The 15,495-nt window shown below is 36.5% G+C and overlaps 2 protein-coding genes across 2 annotated transcripts in view; both read left to right on the top strand.

Annotated features, from left to right (window-relative positions):
• The window catches only part of fgf8a (fibroblast growth factor 8a), a 32,868-nt gene extending 26,874 nt beyond the window's left edge, over positions 1-5,994 (top strand). Inside the window, exons 4-8 of the mRNA XM_081350174.1 lie at positions 791-1,434; positions 1,520-1,556; positions 2,233-2,413; positions 4,217-4,323; positions 5,577-5,994. Of these exons, the coding sequence (XP_081206300.1) occupies positions 1,403-1,434; positions 1,520-1,556; positions 2,233-2,413; positions 4,217-4,323; positions 5,577-5,852 (633 nt within the window). The 5' untranslated portion in view covers positions 791-1,402 and the 3' untranslated portion in view covers positions 5,853-5,994. The remainder of the gene's footprint in view (positions 1-790; positions 1,435-1,519; positions 1,557-2,232; positions 2,414-4,216; positions 4,324-5,576) is intronic.
• Positions 5,995-13,689: 7,695 nt separating this feature from the next.
• The window catches only part of LOC308682119 (uncharacterized protein), a 45,734-nt gene continuing 43,928 nt past the window's right edge, over positions 13,690-15,495 (top strand). Inside the window, exons 1-2 of the mRNA XM_081351609.1 lie at positions 13,690-14,131; positions 15,127-15,222. Of these exons, the coding sequence (XP_081207735.1) occupies positions 13,947-14,131; positions 15,127-15,222 (281 nt within the window). The 5' untranslated portion in view covers positions 13,690-13,946. The remainder of the gene's footprint in view (positions 14,132-15,126; positions 15,223-15,495) is intronic.

Here is a 15,495-nt window from a genome sequence, read left to right as displayed (position 1 = left end):
GGAGGGTGGGGTTGACTTATTTTGACGTTTAATTAGTCCAGATTAGAAATAGATTGATCGGCTTAATCTTTTTCTTTGCTTGACTAAATGCCCTTTCTGTAGCCTACATTGTTCGCACTTCTCAAATTGACAGACTTTTTTTAAAGCATTTTAAGAAGAAATAGTTCACATTAAATGCATTTAAACTAGTATTGTGCGTGATTTAGTAGCAATCAAGTATAACATGAAATAACATATCAGAGGCGTGCCATTAAATGACAGATACAGACTTTTATGTGAGTTTAAAGAGCATTGTCAGTGCATGACAAGAAATGGGACACTTCACACCTGTGTTATCCTTCTGATGTTTTAAGGATTCTTCTTTTTGAGAGAAAAAACGCTAATCGTCTGTAATCCTTTTAATATGTCTCACACTTTCTTTTTGCAATACACAAGTCAGCAGCAAACCAGTTCTTCAGTCTGCTGCGTTGCACAATAGCCTCGGTTTCAGTTTTGAAATCAGAATTAACAAATTTGAGCTTATATTTGATGCTTGATTACTGAAGATTTGAATGCTAATTCCTATTTTTATTTTTTAATTAGGTCTATTTTTTATGTCCTGCATAAAGTCTTATGCTGATTAGCTAAAATAACCTTCCATTTGATTACTCACCAAATAAATGAATGTCCTCTAAACTCCTCCGAGTGCTTATGGACTCAGGTGAAGGCATATTTAAAAATGGTTCGGGGTGGGGGTTTGGGTGAGACCCCCCTGCTTTTGTTCTATTGAAAAGGGGGCTTGTTCCTCCAGGACCAACCCTACCATTTTAACCAGGGGTGTCAGCGCAAGCGGGGTTGACATTGGAGACTGACTGGCAATGGTAGAAGAGGAGGGGATAAGAGAGTCCAGCAGAACTGCTTCTTGAAGAAAGCTCATCAGATGCACTGTCCTGCCTCCTCTCACTGACATTCACGCAGGAGTCAGACTGGATCAAACGTCAAAGGATCTATTTCTGCTGCGCTCCTCACCTTCATGGACAGACAGCACGGGACTTGAGTCTAGCCTATGATTAGATGCATCAGAATCTCTTTCGCTAAAACTTGAAAAGTAAATCGTTTACATGCTGTGAGTTTTTGCGTTAAGTGCACTTATTTGTTATTCTCGTTCTTGTGAAGGAAATCCAATTAGGGCTTTTAGGCTACTTGTCAGTGGTCTCAGTCTGAAAAAAAATCTGGACCTTTTTTTCTGCTTCTGAGCAGCAGATCTCGTAATTTGCCAGTTGATCTGTTCATCATATGTTGCGAGTCACAGTTTGGATACTAGCGCAGGACTTTACACATTTTAACTGGAAAACCTGATAAATAAATAAAAAATCTGCAAATTACGCACAATTTTTCCCCGAGGCCCTTCCCGTCCAGCAACATGAGACTCATTCCATCACGATTGAGTTATCTGTAAGTATATTACCTTTTATTATTTGTTTTCACGCATTAACAGCTTTGCTTTCCAAAGACTAATGTAAGATTTGCTCTCTTGCAGATTCCTTCACCTCTTTGCGTTTTGCTACTATGCTCAGGTATGTGCAACATCTTCATGCTTATTTACTGTCATTTTATATCTATGCCTTAAGCTTGGTTTTTTTTTTTTTAAAAATGACTCTTATATAGGCTATCGATTCTATTTTGAGACACTGTAATATAGCTACAGAATGCGTCAGCACGCGCTCCTAAATTAAGATTTATATATTTATTTATATATGCCGTTGTTTTGCAAAGACATGCACGTATAGCCGTTAAATTAAAAGGCACTAAAAGTGCGACGGGAGAGGATGTTCTTATCAGATGGGTATCACAGTGGGCGCTGTAACCTGGCAGGTAACACTATACTGGCACATGCGCGTGGGCATGAGCGCGTGACGTATGCCAGCCTCGAGTCAGTGATGAAACACATCGTAGGGACAAAATAACATAAAAAGCTCAATTTATGCGTTCAGGCCAATTTGACTTAAAATGTATGCAATCATACATTTAGCGCACATATAACACTTATTAGCGCACCTTGTTTTGTTCTAAATTTTAAAAAGAAAAGTCTTGGAAATTATTAGGTTACGGATAGTACATTTTCTCATTTCGATTGCATTATTTTAAATTATTAGCCTATATGGGGGGGGGAGTATAATTTATAGGCCCGTATGAACGAATGATGAAGCAATTTGTGCAGGTATTGATTATATGGTATTTAATTTCTGACAGGTAACCATTCAGTCCCCGCCTAATTTTACACAGCATGTGAGTGAGCAAAGTAAGGTGACGGACCGGGTCAGCCGTAGACTAATCCGGACCTACCAGCTTTACAGTCGAACCAGTGGCAAGCACGTGCAAGTTCTGGCCAACAAGAAAATCAACGCCATGGCCGAAGATGGTGACGCTCATGGTAAGAGCATCCTTCTTATTTATCTCATACACAATCATGAATCCAATTGTGGAGTTTTGAGGAATGATTTTAAAAACGTTTTTCATATAAATATTTTGCTTCTTCGTGAAAAATACTTTACTTCAGTGGTCTTTGTTCCATTATACTAGCTGTATAGAGTGTTGAGTTCACTGTATGGATACTTTTATACATATATACATACATACATACATATATATATATATATATATATATATATATATATATATATATATATATATATATATATATATATATATATATATATATATATATATATATATATATATATATATATATATATATATTACACACACACACACACACACACACATTTCATTGTAGGTTCTTATGTTTCAATGTGTCCAAAGCCCCAATACATAGATGTTTTCTGAAGAACTAGAGGAAAAAAAGGTCTTTGTGAAACCAGGCTGTAAATGTCGTTTTTGGTTCTAACTGGAACTTTATTTGTGCTTCTTTATTTTGTGAATCTTTATAATACACTGCACTTGAATTGTTGGGCATCTGGTCAGTTGGTGAAGTTAAAAAAGCAGTGGAGCGCAAAAAATGTTAAATGGATTGTAGATTGTTGAAGGTGAGTCTCTAGAGAGACGCACGGGTCTGGAAGAGCCATTAGAACTCATCTTACTTCAACCTTCTGAACATTTCCTGAAGAACGTTCCCCTCCTCTCCCGACCAGCTCAGGATGAAAATATGTCTAGCCGAATTCTGACCCTCGCTTTTTCATTCTATGGTCATTCGGTCCTGTTGACAGTTATCATAAATACCCTAAATAACTGTTTTAAAGATTTCTAGAATCAAATTGTATTATTAATATGTGTCTTTGGCTTTAAAAATAAAACATCAGTGATTACGTATTCTATGAGTTTAATAAGAAAATGTATGTAATGGTTTGAAAATGTCCTCACAAAAATATATGAATGGAATTAAAATAATTTATTTCTGTTACATATTTAATTTGTCACATCAGTTAAATCAAATCTGTTTTATTTGTAGCCTTCTCTTATGTGGTTTCGCCACATAAAAACCCAATAATTATCAGCTCTGTTGTGGTATTTTTGGAAGGCTGGCTCTAGCCCTGCATGGTTTTGGTGACATCCATGTCACCTGAGCATGTTGTAGAGACAGCAGGGCTGTTAGTTCGGGCCAGTGCCTGGCTCCGGCTCTGGGCTTGTGGTTAGGCTCTTCACCAGCAGGTTATCTGACCCCCTCCATTTGAACCGTAACTCTTTACGATCACTCAGAGTACGGGGGCTGAATCTGAGAATGGCTGCAAGTGCTAATTCTTGGCATGGAGAATATATATCATGGAAAGTCAATGTCCCAGCAAATGCTACTCTGATTTTCTTATAACTGTCATCATACTTTTCATAATCAAAAAACCTTTACATTTTTTTGTACTTTTTCAAAATGGCGCATTTAACTCAAATATTTCACATTTCTTTATTGTTTATTTGTTGGTACGTGGATGACGTGATTACAGATCACATATTGTTTATGTACTTACATAAAAGGTAAAAAGTTGAAAGTCCTTCCAGGAAGCCTTTGGTTCCTTCCAGAAGAATAGAAGTGCACATGTTTTTATCATTCTGCTAGAATTTAAGCTTGCATAAATCCTAAAGAGCAGTCCCTCTGGATTTCACATATTTATGCCCGTATGTGTATCTCTATGTGCATGTGTGTTTACTCATGAAATTTTCTTATTTAGACTTTTTAAGCCACATCATCTAATAAAAAATATTCTTTTCTTTTCTTTTTTTACAGCCAAGCTCATAGTGGAGACGGACACATTTGGGAGTCGAGTTCGAATTAAAGGAGCTGAAACAGGCTTCTACATCTGTATGAACAGGAGGGGGAAACTGATTGGCAAGGTATGAGAAAAAATCATAATATGATCATTTTGTGACTGATCAATGATGGTCAGTTTACATATTGTATTATATACACACACACAGCATACGTTTCAGTCATTTTTCTGTTTGGATTTTTGGTGAATGAAAATGAGAAGAAATCATACCTAGGGAGAGAAAGACCAGATAAATTAGAAATTCAGAAACGCCTCTCATATAGTCATGTAGTAATTTATAGCATTCAATTGCTTGTGGACATCCCTGTTAGTATCATTATCAAGGAGATCGTTCAAACAATCAATCAAATAAAAGTTTTATATTTGTATCCGTTATTGGGCACCAGACGTTTCCTGGTTGCAGTAGGTAAAATCGAGTGTGAAGAATGGGATCTTTCTTCCTTTTTTTAGCTGGCTACTCTTGTTCCAATGTGGATTTGTGCCTTCTCCTTGCTGTGAATGGTAATAAAGTGGGATGGAGGTTCGGCCCCCACCTCCCAGCACCCTGCCAGGTGGACCATCTGCTTGGCACCCCTGATCTTATGCTATCTGACATATTGGCCGCCCAACGACAGCCTGCATGAGAGAGGGTTTTTTTTCTTCTGTTGTTGTTTTTTATTGGTTGATATGCAAGTCTTTTTTCGGTTTTGGATTCTAGGTTTTTAACAGGCCATTTTGTTAAGAGGCTGGGGAAAGGTTTGGACTCCTGGTTTGGCTCCTTACCCCATTTACAATACATTTACTGGCCAGATAATGTTTAAAGGTCCTGTTGTTATGAACGTAAAATGATGCATGCCTATATTACAGGCAAAATAGCCATCTATACCATATATTATACAGTCTTGAAAGTAAGCATTCTAAAAGGGAGTTTTAGATCATCTAAAGAACCATTTATGCGATGGAATGGTTACATGGATGTGAAACGTTCTTTGAGGAACCATAGATGCCAAGTGCAGTTCATCTATTTTGTCCCGGAGAAAGTAAAATATTACTGTAACGTTCTAGACTCCTTTTATGCCTTTATAATGAACATTAGAAGAACTATTTTTCTCAGAGGAAGAATCCGCACGGGTGTTTACTGAAAGGGGAAAGTCATTGGTTTTTGCTGTCATTTCTCTCTCTTGATCTTGGATCGTAATGACTTCAGCATATGCTGTGTGTGCGTTTGGGGAACCCCTATGTAAACTGGAGCAGACGTTTTCCAAAATACTTTTCGATAAGCCTCATATTTCCCATCAATCAGGAGCTAAAATTTTTGTCTTTGTCTTGTGCTCACAGAGAAACGGTCTGGGGAAAGACTGCATTTTCACAGAGATAGTCCTGGAGAACAACTATACAGCTCTACAGAATGTGAAGTACGAAGGCTGGTACATGGCCTTCACACGCAAAGGCAGACCCCGCAAGGGCTCCAAAACCAGGCAACACCAGCGGGAAGTCCACTTCATGAAGAGGCTGCCCAAGGGACACCAAATCGCAGAGCACAGACCCTTTGATTTCATCAACTACCCTTTCAACAGACGGACTAAACGCACCCGCTACTCAGGAGAGCGTTGAAGAGTGAAGCCGGAGAAAAGGAGAGGACAGAGAGCGAGAGACTTTCTCAAACAATGAACAGACTCCTCTTGTGGACTCCTAAACCATTTTTTTTGTACTGAGCAACAATATACCTAACATTTAGTTTTTTATGAATTTTCAGAAATAACAAAAAATAAGGAAAAAAAAAAAACATCTCAAGAAAAAAAGATCTATTTTTGTACCCCTGACTTTTAGTACTGACCTGTGTAAGAGTATAGAAAAGCGAAGCACGGGACGAGTGAGTGCTGACATTTTAGTAGTGCGTGGACTTCATCTGTCCTTCCGCTCTTGGTTTCATTTGATTTCGATGGTTTTAGAGTAATTTATAACTCTTCGTATTGCTGCTCAAGGGGACTTGAAGGGCCTGAGAGAATGCACTGACAACACAAGGCTGTATTCGGTTACACAGGCAGCCGGGGCACCTCTCGACCACCCAGCGATAAGATACCCAGCTCATCTCTCAGTAACCTCTCTGGTTCTTGATTCTGGAACTCTCTGGAGATAAACACGGTTAAAGCAAACAGAGCTTTAAATGCATATTTAAATGTGGCAGCTACATTTTGATTATCGCAGGTTTCTGACCGTGGTTTAAACTGTAAATTCCAAGGTGTGTAAATGCATTGTACGAACTGTAGGAAAAGCTTTTGTTATTTGTTGCATTTTGTTTGTCTGTTTTTTTTATACAAATATAAATATATTTTTATTTGAGGATGTGTAAAATAATTTTAATGATGGAAATATTTATTTAAAAACCTGTAATAAATTTACCTTAGGATACTGACGTCTCTTGCATTTTTGCATTAATGCATTTTTTTGAAAATCCTTATGTCGTTCCCAACCTTCTTTTATTCTGTGAAACAAAAAAAAGATACTTTGAACTGTTTTTGATCATACAATGAAAATCAATGGGGTCCAAAATCCCACTGGACTCTGGTAATATGTGTATGTGTGTATATATATATATATATATATATATATATATATATATATATATATATATATATATATATATATATATAAATTCAATAAATTTTCCACAGAAGAAATAGTCAGAGCATGGACAACAAGAGGATAATATGATACATAATTTTCTTTTTTTAGGTGAATTATTCCTTTAAATAACACGTGAAATATGTGAGTAAAAAGCATCAATTTGAAATTGCCAAAGGGTCTTTTCTAGAAGCGTTCTAGAAGTTTCAATGGCCTCATCCATAGAAAATTAGGCCAGTGCAGTCTTTGTATGAAACAACTTGTCATTATGCAATTGCATCATAATAAATACCACCATTGTTTGCATAACCCTTCTGGTTAGAGACCGGTACAGAGTGAGATGGAGATACTGGGTCTCTCCCCCCAGAATGTTTGGAATGGCACAGCTCAGGTCAACAGCTCAGTAGGACTGTCTCTCCAGGGGGCTACACTGTTTGGTCTCTCCTCTGGTTGAACCGGACACACTACGGCTCCCTGGCCCCGTCTCTTCACCCTCGCTCAGGTGTTTTTGTTTAATCTCAGACCTTTAACTCCCTGTAGCTTAATCTGATTGGAGGGGTATCTGTTATGTCCGAGCAGGGGTGCTCTGTGTTTGCAGACGGGGTTCCAAGGAGCCGAAAGCCAAGATCAGAGGCCAGCATATAGTGAGAAAATGAGAACCGGGATTTGTGGTGTGAGATCACTATCACGTTCTTGTCAGTGATGAGGAAGATTATTAATGACACCTCTCTGCCTGAGATATGCATTACTGCAGTTATAATGCTATGTAAATTATGATCAGAGAGAAAAAAAAACAGACATTTCCCAATCCCTTTTTAATCAAATTAATTGCATCATAAAATTCTAAACGATTCAGCCAAAACCGGTCCTCTAATTAGTTTTGGCTTGACACATCTCATGCATCACTGAAAAATGTGTAAAGCAGGTACATTAGTGAAGGCTGGCATTGTTTTTATGGTGCAATATGCCATGTGTTCTGCCTCATGTTATGCTAGTAGCTCAGCCGGGGTGCAGAGGTCAAACTCCTAGAAAGGCCAGAGCCACAGAATGTTTCTTTGACTTTCTAGTATGCTGGTTTAGTTCCATTCAGCAACAATGTAATCCAATTCAATGAATGGTAATCAATTAAGGAAAAAAGCTTCTTGACATTTCTAAATAAATTACTTATGAGACAAAGCATTCACTTTTTAAATCTAAAACTGACAAACTAAGAGGACAGGCTGAAGATTATAATGCAAATCTTCATTTAAACTGATTTAAAGTTACTTTTTTATTTGTGGTCCAAGTGTGGCAACCATCTTAAATATATACATACATATTTGCAAATGTTACAGGGTGGTTAACATGAAATTTCAATCAGTTTCAACATGTTGTGAGGTGTGATGCTATAATTAATCTAAAAAATGTGTAATATTTATATATATATATTTTAATTCATTTGTCACACTCACACCGTAGGACCATTTTAAGTGAAATAGTAAGGGGAAAATTGTAATTAAAAATATGTTTTTTTTTTTATGGTGACTAGTATCTGGATCAAAGATACACTCTTTCCATTAGATTTCCGAATGTTTATGTTAAATTAAAAAAAGAAAAGAAAAGTGAATGCACATGGTAGATGTACCCCAAAATACTCCTAATAAAGCACTTAAAAGGGTTTGAGTTGGTGATCAAATAAAAGAACCACCGGAACCACCAATTGACTCCCTGTGTGTTCACATTGATGACGTCTGCAATTGATTAACAGACCTTTAAGATTTGCCATGGTTATTCTGCATTATCAGTCCTCAGTTTCCCCTGAAATTTGTCTCCATGACCATAAAGTTGTAAGAAACCATGGGGATCCAGCAGGTTGTGGGAAAAATCGCACCTTCTGTGCAGCTTGTGATGCCATGCAAATGAAGAGCAATTCCGCTGAGAAGAGGGGACGCAAAACTGCTTTCATCCATTTTATTGAGCTGCAACCGTCATCCTTAACCCCTGATAAACAAACAGGGCTACCTTCTTAATTTGCTTAGGGAGCAATTTAGACTTGTACAAGCCCCCCTGCTGAACTGGCAGAATGGCAGGGGTGAGAGAATGGGATGACCCAGACCTCTAAGCTGCCTTTACTTCACATTCTACCTAACCCTGGTCATAAAACCCTTCCTGCAAATTGGAGCTCAATGGAGGAAACATGGGTTGAAATGATGGAGATAAGTCCACCTCAAGTGCTCTCTCTAGCACCAATATAGTGCTCACAATGACTAAGTCATTAAAAGTCTAAATCTGCTGAATAATTTACAACCTGGTCCACAGGAAAGAGTACTAGATCAGTATGGTTTCCTGAAGAAAATATGCATGAGATAAAAAATAGCAATAGTATTCAAGCGCACAAGCCAACAGCCAATCACAAAGTTATAATTGACATGCAAACACTGTTCAAAGAGAAGATGGGACACGACAGTTTGACTGTTTGTATACGGGACATATGGAAGAATTGTTGACTTTTCCAATTGGAGCTGTAATCTTTTGTTTGCCCATGCATTTCTAAGGCTGATTGTCTGAATGATCTGAACAATTACAGGCTAAATGTGTTTGCCAGCCACACAGAGCACCCTGCACCCCTCTTAAAAGATCAAAAGGGAAGATTCCCCCTCCTTCTTCATCTCCTTTCAGTCATGACAATTCAGCTGGAAAGCCAACCATAAATGATTTTTTTTATTTTTTTATTAGAATTTCCAGTATCTGGGACACAATTATCCAATTCAGGGGTTAATTAATTGAGGAACGCCATGTTTCATCTACAGGAACTGTTCACCCAAATATGAAAATGATGTCATTATTTTTTACTTTTATGTGTCACTTTTTTTCTTTTTCTTTTAGTATCTAAAAGAGAGAGAGAGAGAAAATCATTACAGGAGTCAACCGGACTAGTACACCATATTCCAAGTCTCCTGAAGTCATATGATAGCTTTGAATTAGAAACAGACAGAAATGTAAGTCATTATTAACTGATACTCTTCTCCTCCAGTGATCTGTTAACTTAAGAAACGCTGTGACTGAATCATTTAGTCAGTGAGTTGAACTCAAGAACCGGATCAGTCCAAGTTGTGAATGAATCACTCAGGATCGCTGATTCATTGAAAAGGTCAGATTCAAAAGACCGATTCAAATCGCTATCTCTCTCATGATCTATGAATGTGCCAAGGAGAGCTTTTACGTGAAATATGACTTAAATCTTGTTCTGTTCTATAGCTTCTTATAGATGAGTCTTGAGTGTTGGAATGGAAAGAATTTTAATTTATGAGTGAATCCCTTTAAGCCGGCATGATATGAACTATTGTTTAAAAGGATTTGAAAGAAATTAATATTCTATTTCAAATAAATGCTGTTCTTTTGAACTTTTTATTCATAATAGATCACAGTTTCCACAATAATGTTAAGCAGCACAACTGTTAATATTAATAAGAAATGTTTCACGAGCAACAAATCTGCAAATTCGATTGATCTCTGAAGAATCATGTAACACTGAAGACCAGAGTAATGGATGCTGAAAATCCAGCTTTGCAATAACAGGAATAAATTACATTTTAAAATGTATTCAAATAGAAACAGTTATTTTAAATTGTAATAATATTTCACAATATTTTTATTTTTACTGTATTTTTGATCAAATAAATTCAGCCTTGGTAAGCAGACGTCTTTCCAAAAAAAAAAAAAAAATCGTACAGGCTTCAAAGTTTTGAATGGTAATGCAGACCACAATACCTAAAGCAATAATTTTACAATGACAAACTATCAGGTCCACTGGATTCCCTAAACAGCAATAAAAATGGTATTTCCTTCATTTCCATTTACTTTTTTATGTTTTAAACAGCTTAACAATACAAAAACAATATCTGTCACCAGTGTCTTGTGAAACATTGTAAGTGTTGGGGGTAACGCATTACAAGTAACGCGAGTTACGTATATAATCAGATTACTTTTTGAAGTAACTAAAGTAATGCATTGCTTTTTAAATTTTCAACAAAATTAGTTACTTTTTCAAATAAGTAACGCAAATTACTTTGTTTTCGCATGTATTAACTGACACCTCTCTTGTCCCCATGTCGACAGAAATCGGGAGTAAGTGCAGAGGCATAGTGTGCGCTGTGAAAACATGATAGTTGGTAGATGGTTGTTGTTGTACTTGTTGCACAAGAAACATTCAGTATTTCTTGAAATGAATAAAAACAGTAAAATGCAAACTAAGAATATTATGCAAACCCAAAAATGTAAATTCTGTCATTAATTACTCACCCTCATGTCGTTCCAAACTCATTAGACCTTCATCTTCGGAACACAAATTAAGATATTTTTGAAACAGCCATAAACAACAACGTAATTGCAACTTTCAAGGCCCAGAAAGGTAGTAAAGACATTGTTAAAATAGTCCATGTGACTACAGTGGTTCAACCTTAATATTATGTTTTATTGTATTAAGTCATTATTTTTGTTTTTCGCAATCATAAAACTAAGGTTGAACCACTGTAGTCACATGGACTATTTTAACAATGTCTTTACTACCTTTCTGTGCCTTGAAAGTGGCAATTACATTGCAGTCTATGGGGAGTCAGAAAACTCTTTGATGCTGACCTTCGATGATCCAATTCAACCATATTAATAAGCAAAAATTACTTTAGATTAACATCACATTTGTGTTTATTTTATTGCTGAAGTAAGAGTGTTGAACTTTCTTTGTTGAAAAGGTTTGTCTGAGCTGCACCCTTTACAGTACAGGCATGATTTTTTACATTTCCATCAGCCTGAGGCTTATTCATTTCACTTTTGGTGTGAAAGGGCTTTTACATTTGCCAAAAATAAAACTTTTTTTGTTATTAAAAAACAAACAAGCAAGCCCAGCTTAGATAAGGAAAAGAAATGCAAAAGTAACACAACACATTACTTTCCATAAAAAGTAACTAAGTAATGCAATTAGTTACTTTTGTAGGGAGTAACGCATTATTGTACTGCATTACTTTCAAAAGTAACTTTCCCCAACATTGTTTGTAACAAACACCTATTGTTGCCAAAGAAATGAACTGTTGCTGAAGGCTAAAAGTTAAGAATGAAGTGTGTAAACCATGATTTCTATAGCAACTGAGAGAGGATGTGGCTGTTAAAGAGGTAATATCTGTGACAGTGTATTGAACTAAACTCAGCTCAGTAAAGGAGATAGGGAAAAGTAAAAGGATACAGAGGCCTGCGTAACTTGGTCACCGCACTGAATGGGCTGAGGTCAGGCCACCACTTTGGTTCAAACAAAGGCAGCCACCAAGTAGTCGCATTACTGACAATCACATACCATAACCTAGGATCAAATGGCCCCATTGTGGCACTAATATAAAAAACATGTTGTAGAATGACAAGCAGTGAATGCTTACATGAGATGGGGTCCTCTGTCAATTACAAGACACTCACCATTCAAAAAGAAGAGGAAAAAGAAGAAAAAACATCAAGGCAATTGAATGTGCCATAGAGTGAGGGGTGGACAAGCTGAGTGATTGGAGGACAGGCCGACGAAGAAAAGAACAAAATTGCATTCCACAAGCAACTGAGCATATCTTCAGAGAAATAACATCTATAGAGGCACAAGAGATGAGAGGAGAAGACGAATAATTACAAACCTCAATTCTGTGTCTGGTTCTGAAATGCTTCTTTTATGGCCTGTCTTTTAGTTGACCTGATAAACAGTTTCACAAATCTGTGAGAAAAAAGGCCACATTCTAGTCGGTCCTTTATTAAAGCCTGCATAAAATAGCCATTTTATTTTTTCATTGTTATTTCTGCTGTGCGTAAGCTCAAAATGAATGTAAAAATGTCTTTTACCACTAACTAAATGATATTTATAATTTATATTATAATATATAAAAAAATATATTATATAATTTTCACTATTTCTGATGATCAGACTTTGTGGCAGTGCACTTTGTATGTAATGATACAAATTCATGTTTTCAATTGTTTTTTTTTTTTTCTGTACATGTAGCTTATTCCGAAGAAGAGTTTTAATAACTAATCTGATTATATTTGGTCATTTTGAGATGTTTACCCATTTTTTAAAGTGTTTTTTTTTTTTTATTATTACTGCAGCAATGAGTTCGAAATACCACATCGTACTGGAACCAGGCTTTTTTCAACATAATGCACTTTGGGACTAGATAAGAATTCAAGAAAAGTTTTTTTTATTTTATTTTAAGGAAAACAGGAATATTTAAAAAAACAACAACACATTGCTCAACTATTAGCTATAAGACTCACATTGGGTGTCATAATAACTCATATATAATATCTCAGCATCATCCTCATCAATGGAGAAATCATTATGAGTTAAACAGAAGTGAGATGATGGCGTATGCTGTGGAACTTCTAAACTCTGCATGGCAAATAGCCTACTATATTCACAAACAAAAGGGTATACTGAAGTTTTTCATATTTTTACTAGAAATTGGGTCACTGAAAAAATCCATAATGTTCATAATTAACAATAAAAAATTAAACTATTAAATTTTATTGGGAAAGCCTTAGCCTACTACATACTAATTTGCTTTTGGGAAAAATGAATATTTTTTTTCTTTCCTTCCTTCTTTTCAGAATGCTATTTAGTATGTTAATACTGTATTTCTGAAGTAATCTTTACTTGTTCATTATCAACCACCTTTTTCAGTCTTATGTAAATTTTAAGTGATTCCATAATAATAATAAAAAATACATCATCAAATAATCATCTTCATCAAAAAAAAAACAAAAAAAAAAAACAGAAGCTCTGGTCATACATATAGCCTGAATGAAAAGTAGTCCTACCACAGCAAACAGAATGAATTTGAGTCGCTGGCTCTGGTCAGTCACTACACTGCGCACGGCGTGGATCACGTGACTCTTCTGGTTGTGATGGCTTCCTTCGCTTGCTGTGTCTACACGCTTTGAGAAAAAACATGGGCTTCTGCGCATTTCTGCGTCAAACCGACGAATGTCCTCTCAGTAAAGCCCTTCATATTAGTGGAGGCAGACACAACGTGACAAAGAAAAGAGAAGAGGCGCTGATCTGGAAAAGGAGCAGCGATGCTTCTGTTTCAGTTACCCGAGGATGTGCTCTTCCTCGTCCTGTCCTACCTGGATCCCAGATCGCTCTGCCGCCTCTCTCAAGCGTGCAAGAGAAGCTACCAGTTCATCTCCAGAGACGTTGTTTGGAGGAAAATAGCTAAAGGCATTATTAATACTGGCTTGACACGACAAGGAATAGATTCGTAAGAATTTTGAGATTCACTAGCTGTGTTGCTAGCTAATAGTTGTCGGCCTACGCATAGCATAACAAAACTACGTAGACTGCGTAGAACAACGCGCATTCGTAGCCGTCGTGACGTAATACAAACAGCGTATCTTGTGATTCAGTTCATTTCTTACGCTGATAGTCATGTGGGTTTTGTTTACATGTGTAACCTGAATGTGAGAGGGACCTTAAGACAAAATAACTGTGCTGTGGACGTACTATGCATAAGTAGATGAATAGGATATTGGATAAAAGAACCAGGTTTTGTTCGTGTAATTGTTTAGATTAGACCAATTTGAAGTAGCCCCTCAGTCATTTTCCACGAATACGAACTCTGATGTGCCATAACATTTTCAAAGCATTAGCCCCACAAAACCCCTTTTTAGGAGAACCTAAAATCACGTGTTTTCCTCTTATTGCAAAACTTGTGGGATAAAAGCCTTTAATTGGTGTCACAAAAATGTTAATTGGAAGCATTAAGGAAAGACAAAAAAAAAAAAAAATCTTAATTTTTACAGAAATCATAATTTTTACACTGCATTTAGACTTTACTCCAAAACTTTGGTGGCAGGTTTGCAAAGATTTCAAACCCCACAGAGAATTCATAGGAAATCTGTTTAGTTTGATTCCTTGAGGTTGTCGGTCAACATTTCCTGATGGTTAAGCGCATCATTATTATGACCATTTGTCAAAAACAGTTAAAAAATGTACGAGTTTCAGGTGCTATGCGGTATCCTGTTTGTGGAAAGTGCCAAGTCATAAACATTTGCTTTATAAACTCACCTACACCAGCCAAAGTTATTTACTACTGTATTGTAATTGCTGGAAGGGAATGATATAAGCATGTCATATCAGAATCCTCTCAGTCTGATTCTAAAGGAGAGCAAGAATACAGCAATTGCTTTATTTAGCCAATTATCTTAAGTAAAATCAAATAATGTCAATCCCCTAATCATCCTCCAATTTTTTCAGATGTCCTTCCATTCCCCTTAAGGACAGAGTGAGGGTGTCCCACAACTGGATCCATGGAGTCTGTCGTAAAGAAGTTCTTTTAAAATGGAAAATTAAGTGAGTTATTTTATATTTTAACTTACACTGCATCAAAATTGAATGCATAAATAACATGAATCATAAGTATAAAATAACTAGGCATATACAGATGCAGAAATACAGTTGCTCAAACTAGTGGAATAAAATGGTTGTAATGTGACCCACCCCTTACTTCGAAAGGGAGAAGGGGAAAAAAGGAATTTAAAAGCAAGTAGGAAGATGTCATACTTTCACTGTCCAACCCCAAAATACATATTTTTTCAGACATTTATCCTCTGACTTAGGGTGTGT

This window comes from Scardinius erythrophthalmus (genome assembly GCF_964197995.2).
Source record: "Scardinius erythrophthalmus genome assembly, chromosome: 21".
NCBI lineage: Eukaryota > Metazoa > Chordata > Actinopteri > Cypriniformes > Leuciscidae > Scardinius > Scardinius erythrophthalmus.
The sequence above is the reverse complement of the archived record's forward strand: the minus strand, read 5'-3'. Positions and strand labels throughout refer to the sequence as shown.